This window comes from Homarus americanus, unplaced genomic scaffold (genome assembly GCF_018991925.1).
Source record: "Homarus americanus isolate GMGI-L3 unplaced genomic scaffold, GMGI_Hamer_2.0 scaffold4060, whole genome shotgun sequence".
NCBI classification, from domain to species: Eukaryota; Metazoa; Arthropoda; class Malacostraca; order Decapoda; family Nephropidae; genus Homarus; species Homarus americanus.
The window spans coordinates 11,186,228-11,204,805 of NW_024746161.1; the positions used below are offsets into that span (position 1 = coordinate 11,186,228).

The 18,578-nt window shown below is 45.0% G+C and overlaps 1 protein-coding gene across 3 annotated transcripts in view; it reads left to right on the plus strand.

Moving 5' to 3' along the window:
* The window catches only part of LOC121878949, a 97,003-nt gene that overhangs the window by 65,931 nt on the left and 12,494 nt on the right, over nucleotides 1-18,578 (plus strand). For all 3 annotated transcript variants that reach the window (XM_042385402.1, XM_042385401.1, XM_042385399.1), the window contains exons 3-4: nucleotides 493-532; nucleotides 7,372-7,490. In XM_042385402.1, coding sequence (XP_042241336.1) covers nucleotides 493-532; nucleotides 7,372-7,490 — 159 coding nt within the window. The remainder of the gene's footprint in view (nucleotides 1-492; nucleotides 533-7,371; nucleotides 7,491-18,578) is intronic.

The window sequence follows — 18,578 nt, forward strand, 5'->3', positions numbered from 1 at the left end:
ACTTCATCTCTCTTGCCTCAGGAAGTATTTTCTAATAGGACGTGTGAGCATGACTAAAAAGAACCGATAATGTCATGCTAAACCACAACAACAACCTTGACCAAATATATTCTTCATAAATGAAAGGTTTTTTGCTCACCTTAACCCCATCAAAGGTCTACCTAATAATAATTCTGTCTCTCTGATAACTAGAATCCAACATTTTTACATCTGTATAAGTCGACAAGTACAGAAAGTTGATCTCAGGAGGTCTCTTTGTGGGCCACCCGGAAGTGCACCACAGTGTCAGGTGTCCCTCTAAAACTGTAGGATTTGTAAGGCCTCCAGAGTTCCTCACTACTAATTAAGAAGACCTCGTTGGCTCCCCTTGAGCTGCGTCTCAAAACTGGACACCTCTAAATATGATTCCTAAGAGACAAATTGAAGATGGTAGTAAGATTTCTCCCTCAATGTTGGAGTTATTAACTTTGTGTTTTTTGTTTTTTTTTGCAGAGAGGAAAAAGACCGATGTTGAGGAGCGCGTTGGTAGAAGGTAAGTGCTTCTTGTGTTGGTGAAGTGTTTCTGGCGTTGGTGATGTGAAGTGTTGGTGATGTGGGAGTGATGGACGATGTTTTTCTACCGTATGAACCCAACCCTTCAAAACCCCTCCTCCACTACTGTTTAGGAGAGAGAGAGAGAGAGAGAGAGAGAGAGAGAGAGAGAGTTAAGCAGAGATAAAGGAGCGGGACTGACTGGGAATGGAAAAGGATAGACAGTCTGTTGCCAGTTCGTGATACTCTTGGGCGAATGTTTGTCTGGCGTAACTTCCATGACCGCATCACTGACAGGAGCGAACCGGATTGTCTGACGCTGTTGTCTGCTGCTGGTGATGCTCTTTTGTTATGGTAAAGTTCTATCGTTTATCATACACCTGGCGGACTTTGTGTGTGTGTGATGACGCCTCGGGGTACTGGTGAGGGCCCTACAGGGAAGGTGGTAGACGACCCTTACAAACTAGCAGTGGACGACCTCTTAGGGAAGCTATGGGCAGAGGGGACGACCCCATCAGGTAGTTGTTAACGACCACACAGATTCATAATTGAAGCCTCCCCCCCCCCTCCCTCCCCCCCGAGGCCTGCCATGAAAAGGCCCCTCAGAACAGCGGTGGCCGACCATTCAGTACAGACACCAGGGCGATGGACAGTGTACACGCCCTTCGTTGAGAACTAAAGTGGCCGCTGATGAGATGGTATGCATGGGAGACCATATAGGCGGGCGGGAGGTGTGTGCGTGGCGCGGAGCTCAAGATGAATGGTGTTTACACAGCGCACGTACTGGTAGCACCTGAGAAGGACCACAGGATGAAAAATGAGCAACATGGCAGTACAAGGCGGAGGATGGCGAGGAGGAGGAAGAGGAAGAGGACGAGGAGAAAGAAGAGGAGGAGGGAGAGGAGGAATATAAACGTAGATTAAATCACTGAATTGTTAGCAGAGTGTTGTTGGTGATGGGCGACGCCAAGGACAACAAGCTTTCCAGAGATACATGAGAATCTTGGGGTAAATGAAGCTCACGGCCGCACACACAGAGTCAACTGTGATACACCCGAGTGAGGGTCTTTTTTACCCGGAATAACACTGTACACTCAAGCATATTCACACCCACATACCTGTCTGTACACATACCCTGAAACACACCTGTACATCACCACCAACACCCCCAATATAATGTACACAAGACATTTAGAAACAAAGGATAAATATGTGAACATTTGTACCACTAAATATAAACTCCTCAGTCACAACAAGCATAAACACGCCATGATGTATAAAGTAGTGTGAATAGTCTTACCTTAAATGTATCCATGTTGTGTGGATCGTTGTAGGTTGTCAGGAGGAGGAGGAGGAGGAGGAGGAGGACAGTGGGGTCCCTCGCTAAATAAGACATCCACACGTCGCCTCACCTGGGTGGCACAACGTTCACCCAATAATACCGGTAGAGAATGTTAGTGGGCAGACCAGAATACATTCACGACGTTTACAAGGCGATCCACAACACCACCCCCTCCCTACACAACCCCCTCCCCACACCACCCCCTCCCCACACCACCCACCTCCTCCCACACCCCCTCCCACCTCCTACTGTGTGTGTGTGGAATCGACCAGTGTGTTGTGTATTAGTATGGTGACCAGAGGCAGTTCCTTATGGAGAGGGGGTCCTCTATTACTGGGGTGCAACTCCAGTTTTAATCAGGCTGGGGACCAGATATGGTGGGTGTGTAACCCCACCAAGCGGCAGGAAGCCTGTGGAGCCCTCGAGGGGGGGTTGGAAGGGGTGGGGAGTGGAAGGATGAGAACAGGTGGATGAGATGGAGGGAAAGAGATGGAAGGGATGGAGAAGGGGGTGGAAGGGATGGAGGGAAGGGGGTGGAAGAGATGGAGGAAGGGGATGGAAGAGATGGAAGAAGGGGATGGAAGAGACGGAAGAAGGGGATGGAAGAGATGGAGGAAGGGGATGGAAGGGGTGGAGGGATGGAGAGAGGGGATGGAAGAGATGGAGGAGGGGGATGGAAGTGGAAAGGGGTGGACTCTGACTGACCACGGGTGGGAAGAGAGAGAGAGGAAAATGAGACCAATTGCAACGTTTGTATTGTAGCTAAAAAAAACAAAAAAAACAAAAAAAAAAACAATCACCTTCCCTCTTTTCTTCCGTTAATATTCCTCCACTTTATTTCTCTTTTTTCTCCTTATACATCGTTCTATACACAACACAACCCTGATATATCATTACCCAAACATTTCCTCACAATATAACACGGATTTAGCAAGAGCTAGAGAACTTTACTACACAACCCTGATCTACATTAACCAAATTCATTTTACCTCAATAAAATCCTGATCCATCACAGCTAAAACTACACATCACAATACAACCTCGATCTAATACACATGAAACACTTGTTACGACGACACAACCCTGATATAGCCCAGATCTTTCATATCACCACAACACAACACTCACCTACCGTAGGCAAAAGCCATTCTCTACAACACAACACTGATCACCAGAATTAGAGAGATGGGTGATGGCTAAAGGTGAGGTGAGAGTGAAATTGAAGGAGGAGGTGAGGCAGAATGGAGTGGTGGTACAAGGTGAGGTGGGGTGAGGTGGGAGAGGTGAGAGGGGCAGAGATGGGTGGTGGTACAAGACAGGGGGGAGGTGAGGGTGAGAGGGTGAAGGAGGAGGAGGTGAAGGGGGAGCAGAGATGGGTGGTGGTACAAGGTGAGGTGAGGAGGTGAGAGGTGAAGGGAGGGCAAGATGGGTGGTGAGTACAAGGTGAGGTGAGGGTGGGGGGTGAAGGAGAGAGTGAAGGGGGAGAGATGGGTGGTGGTACAAGGTGAGGGTGAGGGAGGTAGGTGGGGAGGAGGCAGGAGGGTGGTGCTAGAGTGGGGAGGTGAGGGGAGATGGGTGGAGTACAAGGTGAGGGAGTAACAAAGTGAGTGGACTGGTAAAGGTGGAGGATTTTGGATGAATGATGGTAATGGAGCCTGTGAGAGGAGTGGGGCCTGTGGTGGGGCGTGTGGTGGGGGTGGGGACGTGTGTTGGGGTGGGGACCTGGTGGAGTCAAGACCTGTGGTTGGGGTGGGGACGTGTGGGTGGGGAGATTGGGGATTTGGGGAGGTGGAATTTGGGGAGTGTGTGTGGTGGAGATGTGGCCGTGTGGTGGGGGGTAACTTGATGTGGCTGGTGGGGGTAAGGACGTGTGGTAGAGGTAAGGACCTGTGGTGGGGAGAGGTAAGGACGTGTGGTAGAGGTAGGGATGTGTGGTAGAGAGGTGTGACGATATGTAGTAGAGAGGTAACGACGATGTGGTAGAGAGAGGTAAGGATGTGTGGGAGTGTGACGTGTGGTGAGAGGTAACGACGTGTGGTGGGGAATGGACGTGTGGTAGAGCCCAGTAACATGACGTGTGGTAGAGAGGTAAGGACGTGTGGTAGAGAGGTAAGGACGTGTGGTAGAGAGGTAAGGGCGTGTGGTAGAGAGGTAAGGGCGTGTGGTAGAGAGGTAAGGGCGTGTGGTAGAGAGGTAAGGGCGTGTGGTAGAGAGGTAAGGGCCTGTGGTAGAGAGGTAAGAGCCTGTGGTAGAGAGGTAACGACGTGTGGTAGAGAGGTAAGGACGTGTGGTAGAGAGGTAAGGACGTGTGGTAGAGAGGTAAGGACGTGTGGTATCAGTTTATATGTTTCTCGGTGTTCTTCTCTTTATACAGGGTTAAAACATCAAGAAATCACTTAACCTAACCTAACACATTACACATATATGGGGTGAAGACTAAACCCCACAATCAACACATAAGAGTTACCGATCACTGTCACAGATATTGTACTTCACCGCTATTACTGCACGTTCAGGTTTTTTCTGTAATATCTTCCTCCTCCACTCCTAGATCCCATGGCCAATCTCAACCAATTCTGGCATGCAACCTTGCGGTCTACCCTGGAGGATGCTAAGATTACCAGACTTCCAAGAAAAATTAAAACAAGAAATCACAGAGCAATTTCTTATACAACCGGTAGAGCGGTGACCAATGAAGTGCTGTCTTATACTTGCTGGTTGACGATGTTAATAACGTGTTGTTGGTATTGTTGTTTTTTGTGGGTGAGTGTGTGTATGTGTGTGTGAGTGTGTGTGTGTGTGTGTGTGTGTGTGTGTGTGTGTGTGTGTGTGTGTGTGTGTGTGTGTGTGTGTGTGTGTGAAAGTTTTAAATATATCTTAACCCCCATAATCAGACACCCATTCTTGATCAGCCTTGTAGAGGTACACACACACACACACACACACACACACACACACACTCTACAAGTAACCAAACAAGAGGATAAGACTGAGTTACTTCCACTAGTTTACTCCGTAACTTTTGTTACGAGTTGGGGATTTAGAATATAGTTAAAAGTCTACCCAGATCCCAACAGGCAACAACAACAAAAACAAAGACAATCGGACTATAAAAGGGTAGACAAAGGATGCGAGTTGTTGTTGTGTATAATAAAGTACCATAAATTCCTTAACAAAATATTCAGCTTTCTATAATTTACCCTTAACCAAACTTAACCTAAACATTAACAGTATATACATATTTATACAACATACAACATTCTAAAGCATGTGGACGTGGGGAGGCAATATAAGATTATATATACTTAAGTGCGGAGCTGAGACGGCTGACGAGTAAGGCTGAGTATTGTAGAAGACGGTAGGTAGTCACAGTGCCGTAGGTTCCCAGGATAGGTGATTCTGTGGTCACTTCCCAGAGTGCACTGCTCTCTCCTCGAACTGGAGCTGACAATGAAGACTTTGAGGAGGTGACCAACAACCAGGATATGGAGAAGGGAAACCCCGGAGTGGTAACTAAGACGAGTCATACTCGTGTTTCGTCCCTAGGTGGCGTTGCTCGTAGTGCTGGGTAGGTAGATCATGACAATAGATGGCGTGGTTCGTAACACTTTCTAATGCCTTACAGAATATTAAAGCGTTTCTGTAGCCTTGGCGTGATCCGTTTGTCTTAGCAGGTATGTAAATGTATAAAAAAAAAATGTAAAAATTGCTAAGATTTGTTTTGTCGATGAAACATGAAAATTGAACCAATGTAGAGGATTATTAACATAACCAATGTGTGTGAAGGAGGGTGATGGAGGGAGGAGGGCTGGGAAGAGGGGTGGAAGGGAGGAGGGGATGAAGGAGGAGGATTGGGAGAAGGGAGGAGAGCTAGCAGAAAGGGAGGGTGCAAAGGTGGAACAGAGGAGGAGGAGAAGAGTGGGAAGGGAGGAGGGCAGTGAGAAGAGCTGGAAGGGAGGAGTATCGTTTTTATTATTATTATTATTATCACTACTACAGCCGCCCCATGTTATGCACAGTAAACCTTGACTCGTATCATCAGGAAGACAACATATTAGCCACACACATACTGACACTCACCCACCTCACCGCCACCTGTACCATCTTGACCTATTAAAGTGGCACTCGTGTCCTGCTAGAGAGTGAACCATGATGAAGTGCCCCCCTCACTGCCCACCTGGTGAAGTGCCCCTCATTACCTACTTGGTGAAGTGCCTCTCACTAACCCACCTGGTGAAGGGCATCTAGAGAGAGGATCCTAGTGAAAAACAACTGGTAAGGGAGCAAGTTATCCTATTAGGGTTTGATTGTGTGTGGATGACAGAACCCTGGATGTTTTCCTTCCTCTTATAATGAAACAAACCCCAGAACATAAAAGGGATATAAGCTCGGGGTCAGGTGAAAGGAGTAAAATCAGGAACAGCATAGAGAGGAAAAACATAACACGTGGCAGTATTGTTGAGTGATGAAACATGATAGATTTAGAGAGACAATACTGAACAAACGATAATAATAATAATGATAATAATGAACAATGATAATAATAATAATAATAACAACATGGGAGTTACAAATACTATTAATACATTGAGTTAGTATTAAACACACCCAGATGAGAGTTGTCTGTCCCCACGAGGAGCATGACTAGCCTCAACAGGGGGGGGGGGGTCCGTCTAACAAGCAAAGACATCAGATTGTCCTCGTCCGTCTCTCTCCCTCCCAACGGACTCCTCTTCCTCCTCTCTTTCTTCTCTCTTCCTCCTCCCTTCCTCCTTCTCTCACTACCTCCCACACACCCATCCTGGAGATAAAGTAAAAAAAACTCCGCATCAACAGGGAATAGGAAGAATGATGGTGATGATGATGATGAAGAGGAGGAAGAAGAGGGAGAGTCAGACTGAGGAGGGTGAGGGACTGAAGGAGAGAGAGAGAGAGAGAGAGAGAGAGAGAGAGAGAGAGAGAGAGAGAGAGAGAATATCCAGTTGCGTCTGTATGTAAATGAGGTAATAATTAGTGAGATCAAGCTGGCCATGATGACCGGGGCCATGTTGGGATGGTCTAACACGACGCGAGGGATTATATTGTTATTTTTGGCTTTGAGTCCGTGGGTATTTGAATCCGTGGGAGTTTGGTCCGTTGTGTAGGAGTTTGAGTCCGTGGTGTAGGAGTTTGAGTCCGTGGTGTAGGAGTTTGAGTCCGTGGTGTAGGAGTTTGAGTCCGTGGTGTAGGAGTTTGAGTCCGTGGTGTAGGAGTTTGAGTCCGTGGTGTAGTTAGGAATTAATATTATAAGGAAATTCACTTCTGTCACATGTTTACAGGTACACACACACACACACACACACACACACACACACACAACGAAGACTAATCACGAGTGCTTCCCCCTTCGATGTCACTAATAATGTATAAATTATTATCAAAATCAATGTTATATATATATATGTGAGAGAAAGAGAGAGAGAAATAAATTGACCACACTTTCCTTATGTCTATTTCAGGGTGTGGGAAGGAGGTGGTGAAGGTGGAGCCACAACAAGAAGTCTACCTGGTCTCCCCTGGCCATACACTCCCCGGCGTCACCAATGGCTCTCAGCAAGTGTGTAGCTGGACGGTCAAGGTGAGTGTTCCTCTCTAACCTAACCTAACCTAACCTAACCTAACCTAACCTAACCTAACATGCTGGACTAGAGGGAAAAGCGTGGACAACTTCCTTCACATACTATTGGCGGAGAGTCAGGGAAGGAAGGAGGGGTGGAAGGAAGGAAGGAAAGAGGGAGGGAGGACGGAGAGAAGGAATGAAAGAGAGAGAGAGAGAGGGAGGGTGTCAACTTACTCCGCTCCTCTCTTTGGTATTTTAACGTGTTCACCATTTATAAAATCACGCTGGAGAAAGTTATACGAGGCGTCCCTGTGTATGTGTGTGTCGCTTATCTTAAACAACATGGTATTAGGTTTCATAGTGTGTGTGTGTGTGTGTGTGTGTGTGTGTGTGTGTGTGTGTGTGTGTGTGTGTGTGTGTGTGTGTGGCCACTTAACCGAATGCTTAGAGGACACTGGACCAAGACTCGTCGTCTGGATAATGCCTGTCTGGATAATGCCTCTATCTGGATAATGCCTCTGTCTGGATAATGCCACTTCTGGAAAATGCCTCGTCTGGATAATGCCATAGCCTGGATAATGCCACTTCTGGATAATGCCTCTGTCTGGATATTGCCATAGCCTGGATAATGCTTCCATCTGGATAAAGCCTCTCTGGATAATGTCACTTCTGGATAATGCCTCTGTCTAAATAATGCCTCTTCTGGATAATGACATAACCTGGATAATGTCACTTCTGGATAATGCCTCTGTCTGGATAATACTATAGCCTGAATAATGACTCTGTCTGGATAATTCCATAGTCTGGATAATGCCACTTCTGGATAACGCCATGGCCTGGATAATACCTGTCTGGATAATGCCTCTGTCTGGATAAGATAGACGTTATATAATGTCAGACAAGGAAATGAAGCAAGAGCCAGTTTAAGGACACGAACAGGTTTAAGAACAGGTACAGGTTTAAGGACACGTACAGGTTTAAGGACAGGTACAGGTTTAAGGACAGGTACAGGTTTAAGGACAGGTACAGGTTTACGGACAGGTACAGGTTTACGGACAGGTACAGGTTTACGGACAGGTACAGGTTTAAGGACAGGTACAGGTTTAAGGACAGGTACAGGCTTAAGAACACGTACAGGTTACAATAGAGCACTGATAAGCTCTACATGTTATCACCTCACTACAAATTATAACAAATGTCTAAGAAATTTGCTGTCATTATTATCAGAAATTGGGTCCAACATATAGGAGAAGCTATTCCTATTTAATGGCTATATTATCCAGAACAAGAAATATTGTTTGTAACTTTTAAATAAGAATAGTTTTCCTATTTGACGGACCTAATAACTGTAGATAATGGGAGTTAATTTATCTTAGTCAACAAGCTGAAGCATTTGAGTGAGAAGGAAATAACTTTTTTATTTTACTATATTTTAGTTTATTAATATCAATAAAATAATATAGCGGTTCCTCCTTATGTGGTTTATAAGATTTTTGTGAATATAAATTGAGATGATTTGAGTCTACATCTGATTGGCTAAGCGGAAGTCGGCAAGATAACGTAAGGGATTCGGACGCAGCCTCAACTCCCAACAACAACAACTACAACAAAAAACAAACACGCACCGTATTAAGACGCCCTGCGCTACTCAATTCTACTGAACTACTTAATCAAGAGAGTTTATAGAGGATTTCAACGACAAGGAGAATCGTTGTGTGCCAAACCGTCTGGTAAAGATGGCTCAGAAAGTGCGAACTACAAGGCCCCGAGATAGTCGAGAAAATGATACCTACGGGGTGACACCAATATGTAAGGTGTGTGAGAGAGAAAAGAGGTGTATGCAGGATGTGTAAGCAACTCTTACCTCACCTACCTACCTACCTCTCTCTCTCTCAATGTTTCCTGGTCCGCCGTGGGATAACTTCCGCCAGCGCCGCACCATCGTCAGCTGGCCACCGCTAGAGTCACACCTCACACCATGCTCGTACCCTGAGACTAGACCACCAACCTGACAGTGGAGTGAGTGGGCTGCTGCTGCTACTGGTCGCTGAAGGAGGGTTGGCGAGTGGGAGGGTGGACGGTGTTGGGGGTGTGGAGGGGATGGTGGACGGTGTTGGGGGTGTGCAGGGGGTGGGGGGTGGTGGACAGTGTTGGGGTGTGTGGAAGGGGTGGTGGACGGTGTTGGGGGTGTGCAGGGGGTGGGGTTGGAGGGGGGAGGGTGGTTCCTAGTAGCGTACGTCTCTATAAGGAACAAGAGATCACGACCCTTTAATAAATGTCACTTGAACTAGTGTTATATTTACTATTGTCCGGCTAGACCTGTTGATGATGATGACTTCAGTTTATCGTGGTTAAGAAGGTTAGTGTGAGGTCAAGATGATGCCACGACGATGTTTAACACTTGGTTCATCATATAGTCTACTCTAATGTCAGCTACTCAGTCATCGTCTTCATCAAGAAGCTGCAGCCTATTACCGTTCGTTTCCCTCCCTAGAATTCGATGCCCCAAATATAATAAAATTTATTAAGCTATGTCATTTTTCTTAACTTCCTGGGGTCCATTACTGTAAAGGGGCGGGGCTGGGCGGAGCGGGGCGGAACGGGGCAGAACGGGACGGGGAGCTGTACACCGCAGCAGGGGCCAACTACTCCGCCTCCGCCACTGTTTACGCTACAACAAACCGACGATTAATCTCCTGTTTTATCACATACATCTGGCCACGGATTTACGAAGGTTCTTACGATGAATTATTCCTCGTAAATCAACAAGCGACAATGTACCCAAAAGTTGGTTTTAAGCTAAAAGACAGAGATAACATCCAAATTTAGAGAATCAAACTGTTACAGTGTATTTATTTTTTCTGATTTACGTTCATTTGACATCACTTCATGAGATGTTAAGGTGTCTTCTTTTGTATTCATTTTGATTATACGAACCTTTGTGAATCCGGACCCAAGATTACAGAACTTAAATATCGTATAAACAAGTTACTTCTCCTTCTGCTGCGTCTGCTGCGTTTTTATCTTAAGTGGGTGATGACGGAGTGTTTAGGAGTCTGTAATTTAGTCGCGGTTCGTAAATTATATAAAAAAAGTGGAGCACATGAATCATCCTGGTGAATATAATAATGAGTCGAGGAGCAGCCTGAAGTAGTGAACGTAAACACTTCCGCGCGGGCCTGGGAGCAGCAGTGTCATCAACGATCAGGAAGTTACTGCACGACAACATCTTTCTATATAATCCTCGCCAAGAGCGGCCTCCCTACGTGTTCTGGACCCTATACACTTCCGCTAAACGACACTGATTTATCCCCCTGGTGGGCGGAGGTCAGAGACGGGAGCGCGCTGACCCAAGGACACCTGCATTCTTGTTCCCTTATCGCACAGACAGACGCAGCGAGCGGTGCGTACCTCACCTCATGCCTCTTGTGGCGGGGCAAAAGTGACGGAACACAAGTGGGCGCGTGACGACTTGCCCCGCCAGACAAGTTTAAATTAATGATCAATAAATTTGTTGATTATAAACAGAAAAAAAGTGGCAAGTTATCATTAAATGCCAACAGGTAGACAAATCAATCACATAAACCTTGATGAAATATGGCAATGGCAGCCGCAGATGGCCAGTGAACTACATTATATGGCCAAGAGCACAAGTAACTGTGTACACAAGACACTGTCACCTGTCAGGTGATCTGTCACTTCTTTCATGACCAAATTAAACTCCTGAAAGTAAATTTGATGAGTCACTTAATATTACAGAGACCTATGATGAAGTTATGGTGATGCTGATAATATTAAGCCTTTGAGGACGACGTTACTGAGCGAAGCGTCCCTCGGTCAACCCTTCTGTAGTGGCTAGCCTCCCTTACTACACTGTTGGGTAATGGGAGGCGGGTGAAGGTAGTACCGGACATCATAATCTGGGGTGTTTCGTTTCCTCTATCCAAAATGACCCTAACTCACAGGATCGTTAAACCAATGGGGACCCATTTTCACCATGAATTTACATTTAAATTAAACACACGCACACACACACGCACACTAGAACATAAAGTACTTCACGAAGACCTTCCAAGACGTTGTGAGACGCAAGGACACGTGACTTTACTTACGAGTACGTACTTGAAATGTTTGAATCTTTTATTCATTTTTTAAAACAAATAAATAGCGCAGGGAGAGATGAGACAAGTGTAGCTGTCACAAGTATTTAGCGAGGCGCCCCTTGTGTTCAAATCCCAGATGAGAAAGAAAGACTAAGAATCTACTTACGTAATATTGGCGTAAGGAAACATTCAGTATTAAACATCTTTAGAACTCAAAGGATTCTGGATTCGAGGGTTCGGAGGGCTCGTTAAGAAGTGAACCCGGTTGTGAGGTGTTATCACGCCCAGTCACGTCTTAAGTGTGAAGGATTTTTGGTGACACTGTGTAGCCAGCCACCACCCAGGTCATCGTTGTAGCCGTTCGCAAGAGTTCGTGTACTGTAGGAAGAGTAAGTTGTAAATAAATGAAGCGATATTTACGATAAGTGACTGGTGATGTGGCATAGTCGACAGCCTGGCTACTGGTCACCACCCGCCACAAGCGCTCACTATCTCAAACAACGCCTCGCCTTAGTCCACTAAATTAATATTATCTTAATTCAACATCTGCCAGAACAAACAAGGATGGTCAAGTCCAAACTGGATTTTAAAGATGAGAGATTAACAGTATTGGAAACCTTTAATGTAAGAGACACGGTAGAGAATCAGTGTGGGGCTCTAGCAAGTTATTTAATTTGTTGTTGTTGTAGGGTTTAAATTCCTTTAACTTACCTGTAATATTGCCTAGGTTAATTTTTGAGGGACCAGATCATAGTCTATATCCGTGACTACACTATCATCGACACTACATCCACTACACTATCTCGTACTCTACATCCACTACTCAATCTACACTATATCCACTACACTACTCAGGAAAAAGAAGAGAGAATGGCAGGCTCCCAGAAACACGTACGGGAGACAGGACACCACGACGCACTGCATGGAGACAACACTGCCCCTCCTTTCCCTTCCTTTCCCTAACGCACGACGATGCTTAAGAACTCATTTCAGGGTTGTATGGTTAGTTTAGGTTAGGTTCAGCTAGGTTAGGTTTGTGAGCCTTAACGAGTGTACAAGAAACAATAATTTGTGTTTCTAAAAATAATATTAAACCAATTGCCAACCCCGTCAGTGAGTCAGAGTTAAGTGAGAAAATTTAACGTACAAGCCTCCCGCAATCCCCACACCAGTTCCCGTTTGGTCATGCTTGTCTATCCTCTAAGCCACCTGTCTCAAGAGGCTGTAAGCAAGGTATAATCTGAACATCTACAAGCAATAATAAAAGCAAGTTAAAGGCGAGAGAAAAAAAATGTTAAAAACAGTTAATTTTAGCAGTTAAGATGACAGTTACGAGACCAAAAACAATTGACTAGAAGTGTGAAAAAACATCAAATGTGGATAAAACAATAATTTAGACATATAATGCAATAATCTGTGGACAAAACGACGATTGGTGCAAAGCATTTCCAAACATCATTTAGAACAGCGAGAAAAAAGAATCTGAGCAGCTTACTAGTACAGTGAGGATCAGGAGGTGGCATATGAACAGATGATTGATGGATGGATGGAGGTACAAATTGGTGAGACTGGGTTTGAAAGATTAATTGCCCGGGTAATATTTGAGGACTTGGCTTGAGAGGTTGATTGGCTAGGTAATGTTTGAAGACTGTCAGGAGGGATTGACTGGTCAGGAAATGTGAACGAAAATAGCTACAAGAGTCCGAAGGCAGGCAGGCAGGAGACGACACCTGGTGGTAGGTATAGGGGCACATTATACCCGGAAGTGTTGGTACATATCATGGCAGTCAAGATCAAAACAGTGACTTGAATATTCGAAGAAAAACAAATGATGAACAACGTTAAAAATAGCGTTAAGGAAATAGAGATACTAGTAATAATAATAGAAGGAATAACATCTGGTATATGAAGAAAAAAATGGAAAGTGGGTCCCAGAAGCACTAGAGATAAGATTAAATTCCAAAGGAGATAACGTGGCTGGTGCTCTCCTCCACCAACTTTTTCACAGCTAGATGGAATTGACTCGAACCAGGGTACCTTAGGATAGGAGGCGAGCGTTGTAACCACTCAGCCACCTTCCTTGGTAATACATAAATTAATCTAAACCTGAAGAATAGGCACCCTATTTATATTTCACCTGACTATCAAACATCCTGGGTTAGGTTAGGTTAGGTTAGGTTAAGAGTTCTTTGTATAAGTGAAACCTATGCCATTAATTAGCTCTTGGTTATTAAAACAGGCAAGTAAAGCAATCATTTTATAACCTAACCTAACCTAACCAGTGAATATTGCAAAGCCGCGTAAACATTAGCAAGTTATCGCCAAATATTAAACCTTCCACTGAGTATTTTTAATAATTTTACAACATACAGCACAAGTCAGTTCACGAGTGTCATAATGTTGTGTCAGGAGCGTTAATGTATGAACTGTGTGTGTGTGTGCGTGCGTGTGTGTGTGTGTGTGTGTGTGTGTGTGTGTGTGTGTGTGTGTGTGTGTGTGTGTGTGTGTGTGTGTGTGTGTGTGTGTGTGTCATCTTATCCTTATACCAACGCTCGTGATCATTTATACACCAGTAACAACATCCTTGAACGCACCAACTCACACAGTGGACAATGACCAACACAGTCAGTTAAATTTATTACCTTTTCCCTCCTAATCGTTCAATTTCTTTTATCTAAACATTTGCAAATCGTTAACTTAAGTCTGTTAAGGTAAACACCAGGCATTAGGTGGTTTAGTGGTGTGTCTGAGGAGATAGAGGAATGACGAGCACGTGGACAATGTTAAACGTGTTCAAAAAACAGCAGCCGAGGCTGGCAGAAGCAGTACAGCCTGGGCTAACACGATCACCACTGGCGATAATGGCGGTGAACATAATGTTTTTCTTGCTTCTCGTTCATTGCTTTTGACTCTTACAAGAGAGAGAGAGAGAGAGAGAGAGAGAGAGAGAGAGTTTCCTATTTTAGGAAATCTCAGTTCAACATCAAGCGGTGGATCACTGGAGTAACACAGACAACCACTCACGAACGCTGCCGACGTTGATGACCTGTAACACTGGCAGCCGTCGAGGACTGGACAAGGTTCTCGTTTCATGACTATTTTTTCTGACATGTACTGCACGTCCTCCTCAGTAACATATTTTGATAAACACACCACACTGTTCTTTATATCTCAAAGAACATGTAAGATACTCCAATAAGAACATTCACCCGGCGGGGGCAGAGTAAGAAGCGGTCAACTGTAATTTAAGACATTCTTAGGAATGCACAAGAGGGTGTCGACCCTCCTACTGTGGCCCTAGATGGGGGAGTATCAGTGTCCTGTGTGTAGGAACAACCTAATGGGCAATTCAGGTTAAGTTATCAGTTGACAACATCCCTTGACGAGACTCATTCAAGGCTGGTGAGTTAGATTTTGCCTTACGTTCGTGTACTGAATATTAATATTACAATTTCATCCTGTTTAGTCTTGATGATGTTAACAGTACATCATGAATGTTATACTTACGATTATTCTTTATATCGTTTAAAGGTCAAACAAAAAACTGGTTAAGGATTTCAGTCTCAACAGCACATGAAGGAAGATAAACCCAGTAACACCTCCCTGCTGTAGTGTCTACCACTCACTGCTAACACATACCGGCTCTTGCCACTCATGTGTGTGTGTGTGTGTGTGTGTGTGTGTGTGTGTGTGTGTGTGTGTGCGTGTGTGTGTGTGTACTGCTATTTTATTATTTTATAAAAGATTAAACAAAAATACTGAAAAAGAATAATTCACATTTACACTAAACTTTACTTGAGGACGCTGTTCTGTTCTTTATACAGAACAGTTTATCGGACTTACATGGTGACAGCAATTCCTCCTCTGTACTGTGGTGAGCGTGTGGGCGGGGTGAGGGAGATGGTGGTCCACAACAGGAAGAGAAGACTTCACGGGCCTGACATACACGTGGTATGCAAATCATCGCGTAACGTTCATTGTTCAGTACGCTCTGCAGTTGTTTTTGGAAATGTATGTGTATGTGTGTGTGTGTGTGTGTGTGTGTGTGTGTGTGTGTGTGTGTGTATGTGTGTGTGTGGGCGGGAAGCTGCTAATGTCCACCTGCAGAAGACGTCTGGCCCGGAAGCGTTCAGGCACACACCTAGGAAGGGGTTTATCAACTGCCGCCGGGGAAGAAGTGAGTGGGGGTAGGGTAGGACTACGTGTGTGGTGGGGAATGAGGGGGTGTTGTGAGGAAGGTGATGGGGAGTGGGGGAGGGGTGATGGGGGTGGAGGTGTGAGGACAGCACGGTCGTCCACAGCACTTGGGGTCCTGGCACCTGCATCCCTTACCCATGTTGCTTCATATACATGTGTTGACTTAACCTATAGTTCACCTCCCAATACCACCAGCCTACCACACCACCACCACCACACATAACACCACACACACCACCACCACCACCACACCACCACCAGCCTACCACACCACCACACCACCACCACCACCAGCCTACCACACCACCACCACCACCACCACCATAACACTACCAGCCTACCACACCACTATAACACTACCAGCCTACCACACCACCACGACACCATCCTACCACACCACCACGACACCATCCTATCACACCACCATGGCACCATCCTACCACACCACCATAACACTACCATCCTACCACACCACCATAACACCAGCCTACCACACTACCATACCAGCCTACCACACTACCATCAACAGCAATCACCACACCATCATCGTACCCCCACCATCACTACATCCACCACCATCACTCTCACCACCATCATCACCACTACCATCACCACTAATACTACCCTCAACACCGCTCCTATCACCATCACTATAGCCTCCTATCACCACCATCACACCAACCACCACCATCATTACCATCATGGACACCACTCCCACTACAACCACCATCACCATTATTACTACCACCACTACCACCACCAATCACCGTGAACCATTAACACCAACACCACCGTCACCATCAACCTAAACAACCATCACAGCAACCACCATTATATCACCACCACCACCACCATCACACCCACCAACACCATTATCACATCCACCAACACCATTATCACCACAACCATCACACCCACCAACACCATTATCACATCCACCAACACCATTATCACCACCACCATCACACCCACCAACACCATTATCAACACCATCATCATCATCATCACCACCACACACCCTTGGACACCTGAAAGTCAAATGAACACACTGAATAAAAACTGGATCATAAACGCGGGGAAGATAATGTACTGTTAATGCGTCTTGACTGTGTCGAACGAACACTCCCCTGTCAGAAGTACAGCGCTACGACACTCATCATCCTGCTGTTGTTGTTACATTAAAACCAAGTGTCTTATCTCGTGTAGCTTTATAATATTAACTCCTTCACTACGGGGACGCTATTCTTAATCTTTGACTAACGCTATACGATTTTATTCAGCTCCGAGGGGAACCCGTATACGCGCAGGGGGTAACGTTAGCAAAAAGAGTGTAGAAGGTTAGAACTTATTACCCTTCAAGTTGTTTACCGCGGCACTGGAGGAAGTTGTCACATATGCGTGGTGGCAACTGGTTTGTATGTCAATGGGATCAACTTAACGCATTCTTCTCCTTGACTGTCATCATAATTTTACTTAGGAACTCGATACAATTGCTAACTCGATTATAAGAGCTCGATGAACCAAACGAAAGACCAGTAATGAAGATATATCATACCAGGACTATAGTGTTGAACGGGTGTAAAAATTCCCAACCTTTAGCGATCAATAATTTAAATGGGAAGAAAGCCGTGCCACGTATGCATTTAAGACAGTCTACCGTAGAGTCACTTTATGATTTTTGTTTTAAGTGTAACAAAAAGACAAATCGAATGTGTGATGATGTGCTTTTAGAAGACAATTTTATGGAAGACCCTGGATATGAAAGATGGCGGCTAAATAAAAAAAAGCACACTTTTAAAACTTTCCCGAGAACATAGCAACATGTGTGTGTGTCATAACCCAGCGAGAAGGTTTGAGAAATAAATGAGTCTGCCCTGAGACTCATTTATGATCCTATTTCAAGAGCTTTACGAGAAATAGAGACGGCAGTGGGCAGACCTTCATCAGATCAACAGTGGAACAAACAAATACTTGATTGGATCTCACAGGACAGAAAAAAACCGGGGTAGATGAAGTCAGGATACCTTGACGTACTTATCTGGTGATAGGGGGAGGGGGCAGAAACCTATTGCAGGATGGTGGCAGCAGGTGAGGGTGGCCTTCAGTTCTTTAGCATCCTGAAAACAGCGGCCTTTGGGGCAGGGGGAAGATGGACAAGTTGTTCAAATCCTATCGCAGCCTAACCTAACCTAACCTAATCTAACCACTGCTCGAGGCCATAATCTTGCCAGCAAAATGCTTGATTATATTTTACTTAGGGATCAGAAAGTTTGCGTGTTTCCATTGCTTGGATTCCATCTTCGACTCGGGTCCCACTGATAAATCCCTATCTCACCTTCCATCACCAATCAGGAAAGAAAGTTGAGTGGATTGGTTTTGTCCCGTTCAAGGGGGTCACAACTTGAAGCCTTTCTGTGGTGTCGTTACTGAGCGCTGCTGTTTCAGGGAACTGATTTGACAGAAAACTTGAGACATCCTCAACAATTCATGATTGGTGACCACAATACTTTCAAGGTAAATGCCAACCTTAGTGTTTATGTGATGGAAAAATTAAGGCTTAAAACCCTTTGGGAATTCATTAGTATATTCGTTTTTATACTTCTTTTCAGATCTGCAGATTTTTGGTATAAGTAGCATTATTATTATTGTTATTATTATCATCATCAACGCCCTGTAATCCCACTTACAGTAAATAATATTTTAGATTATAGTTCTTGTAGCTTTTCCTTCTTATATAATCTTTCTTTCCCTAACCAATTGTATTATTTATATTGCAATTTCGTTGCCACCATTATCAGAAACACAT